Source organism: Mandrillus leucophaeus, unplaced genomic scaffold (assembly GCF_000951045.1).
Source record: "Mandrillus leucophaeus isolate KB7577 unplaced genomic scaffold, Mleu.le_1.0 Scaffold153, whole genome shotgun sequence".
In the NCBI taxonomy this organism is placed as follows: domain Eukaryota; kingdom Metazoa; phylum Chordata; class Mammalia; order Primates; family Cercopithecidae; genus Mandrillus; species Mandrillus leucophaeus.
The window spans coordinates 2,630,063-2,632,661 of record NW_012101510.1 but is presented as its reverse complement, the minus strand read 5'-3'; the positions used below and the strand labels follow the sequence as shown (position 1 = coordinate 2,632,661).

Here is a 2,599-nt window from a genome sequence, read left to right as displayed (position 1 = left end):
GCAATGGCGCAATCTCGGCTCACTGCAACCTCCGCCTCCTGGGTTCAACCTGTTCTCCTGCCTCAGCCTTCCAAGTAGCTGGAATTACAGGTGTCTGCCACCATACCCAGCTGATTTTTGTATTATTAATAGAGACAGGGTTTCACTATGTTGACCAGGCTGGTCTTGAACTCCTGACAGTTGATCCACCTGCCTCAGCCTCCCAAAGTGCTGGGATTACAGGCGTGAGCCACCACGCCTGGCCACATGGACATTTCTTTAAGGAAAGATGTCCAGGGCAAATTCTTGAATTCTTGGTTACAATGTTAGTGGAGGGAAATTTCTGTCCTTTCTTTTTTCTTTCTTTTTTTTTTTTTTGAGACAGAGTGTCACTGTGTCACCCAGGCTGGAGTGCAGTGGCGTGCTCTCAGCTCACTGCAACCGTTGCCTCCCGGGTTCAAGCGATTCTTCTGCCTCAGCCTCCTGAGTAGCTGGGACTACAGGTGCACACCACCACGCCCGAGTAATTTTTGTGTTTTTAGGAGAGATGGGGTTTCGCCATGTTGGCCAGGCTGGTCTCAAACTCCTGACCTCGTGATCCACCCGCCTTGGCCTCCCAAAGTGCGGGGATTACAGGTGTGAGTCACCGCGTCTAGCCTGTCCTTTCATTTTTAAGGCCTTGTTATAGTCGTGTTAAAAAGAGATGCCATCAGAGGAGGCAGGTGGACAGCTGAGGTGCTGAAACCAGCATTCTAGCCAGAGTCATCCATGATGTCCTCGTTTCCAAAGAATAAGGATACTGGTCTGCCCTCAGGAGGCAAGGGCCCCCGTCTGCTCCGCTGTGTTACAAACCAGTTCTCCATGCCAGGATAAAGGCCAGGCTTGTGCTTGATACTTCCCTGGCCAGTCTGGGTTTGAGCCTAAAACGAAAAAGAGGGGACACCCCATATGATCCCATTGTGATGTTTTTCTTCCTCTAGGAGTGAAAAGTGTGGATCCCAAGACTGGCAAAGAGATTCTGTACAACCTGGAGTCTCTTATCAATTCTGCTGTGTTCCCTGGCCTGCAGGGAGGTCCCCACAACCACGCCATTGCTGGTAAAACATCATCTGCTTCTGCTCATCCTGTGGCCCCTAATTCCCATCTCACCTGTCCTCCAAAATCGTGTGCCAGGACTTCCACGCTGGGGAAAAAGTTGGAGGGCTGTCTCTGTCCGGGAGATGCTAACACAGAGTAGAGCATGGTTGAGACTGGCCTAAGGTAGGGACAGTAGGGAATGGCGTCCACTCCATGTATACGGCCACCCAGAGGCAAACCTGTGGGTCAGGCTGGGTTTTGTAAAGTACATAGAGCCCTCTTAGGGAAGGAATCTGACAGTTAGGAGAGGGCAAAGCACAGGTGAGAGAGATTGGGGTCCAAACCCTGCAGGATGAGCCCCCTTGCCCTTGATGGACCTGGCCTGTGGTGGTGGAGGCCCCTGTGTCTGAGCCTCCCACCCTGCACCAGTGCCATATCAGTGACTCCTGAGTCAGATTCCATGACTGCCCAGCAGGTTCTCATTGACTTGTTCTTTTTCTCTTTGTACAAGTAGCTTAGGACATTTGTGATGACTCAAGAGTTATCCCACTGCCTTCGTGGAACAAGGACATTGGTAGAACTCATTCCCGCTAAGGGGCTCAGGATGAAGGTGTAGCTTCTCGGTCAGGAGACGCACGAGCACTTCTAGAGAGGAACCTGGGGACAGCAGCGATCAGGAGATATTGGGCATAAGGGGTGGAAGGAGCTGGGGTCCCAGGCGTGTTCTCATGTTCTCCCATCACACCTACACACTTGGCACCCACAGCTGCTTCAACTCTGGGATGCAGGGATCACCCCATACCCAGCTGCTCTGGACGGCCTTTCCAGTTGTTTTCACAAGTATCGATAGGCGGCTCTGTGCGGGATGCAGGTCTGTGGCTTCTCCTTACCCTGCATTCTCTGTGTCCCTTGAAGCAGCCCTCAGGACTGAATGCAAGGTACCAGATGAGTCTAAACGGTGGTGCAGGGTAGGACGAAGGCTGCACCTCCTACCTGCGCTCTGACCTGAGAGAGCTGCATAATCTGGCGTCAGAGCATCAGCTCTTAGGGCTGCTAAGTAATCATTTTCACACATCAAGATTAAAAAGGATGTAAAATCCATCTTGCTTTACAGCTTTGGTATGGTAATGTTAGCACAGAACTTCCACGCTTAGGGGAACTTCCACGCTTAGGGAAACTTCCACGCTTACCTCAACAGCAGTTCCTCAGAGAAGCATATCAGCTGGGCGCAGTGGCTCATGCCTATAATCCCAGCACTTTGGGAGGCTGAGACGGGCGGGTCACTTGAGCCCAGGAGTTTGAGACCAGCCTGGCCAACATGGAGAAACCGCATCTCTACTAAAAATATAAAAAATTAGCCAGGCATGGCCGGGTGCAGTGGCTCACGCCTATAGTCCCAGCACTTTGAGAGGCCGAGGTGGGTGGATCACTTGAGGTCAAGAGTTCCAGACCAGGCCGGGCGCAGTGGCTCATGCCTGTAATCCCAGCACTTTGGGAGGCCGAGGCCGGCAGATCACGAGGTCAGGAGATTGAGACCACGGTG

General features: G+C 52.3%; 1 protein-coding gene across 1 annotated transcript in view; it reads left to right on the top strand.

Annotated features, from left to right (window-relative positions):
• Window positions 1-2,599, top strand: part of SHMT1 (serine hydroxymethyltransferase 1 (soluble)) — a 53,047-nt gene that overhangs the window by 37,798 nt on the left and 12,650 nt on the right. The window contains exon 7 of the mRNA XM_011975305.1: window positions 960-1,115. Coding sequence (XP_011830695.1) covers window positions 960-1,115 — 156 coding nt within the window. The remainder of the gene's footprint in view (window positions 1-959; window positions 1,116-2,599) is intronic.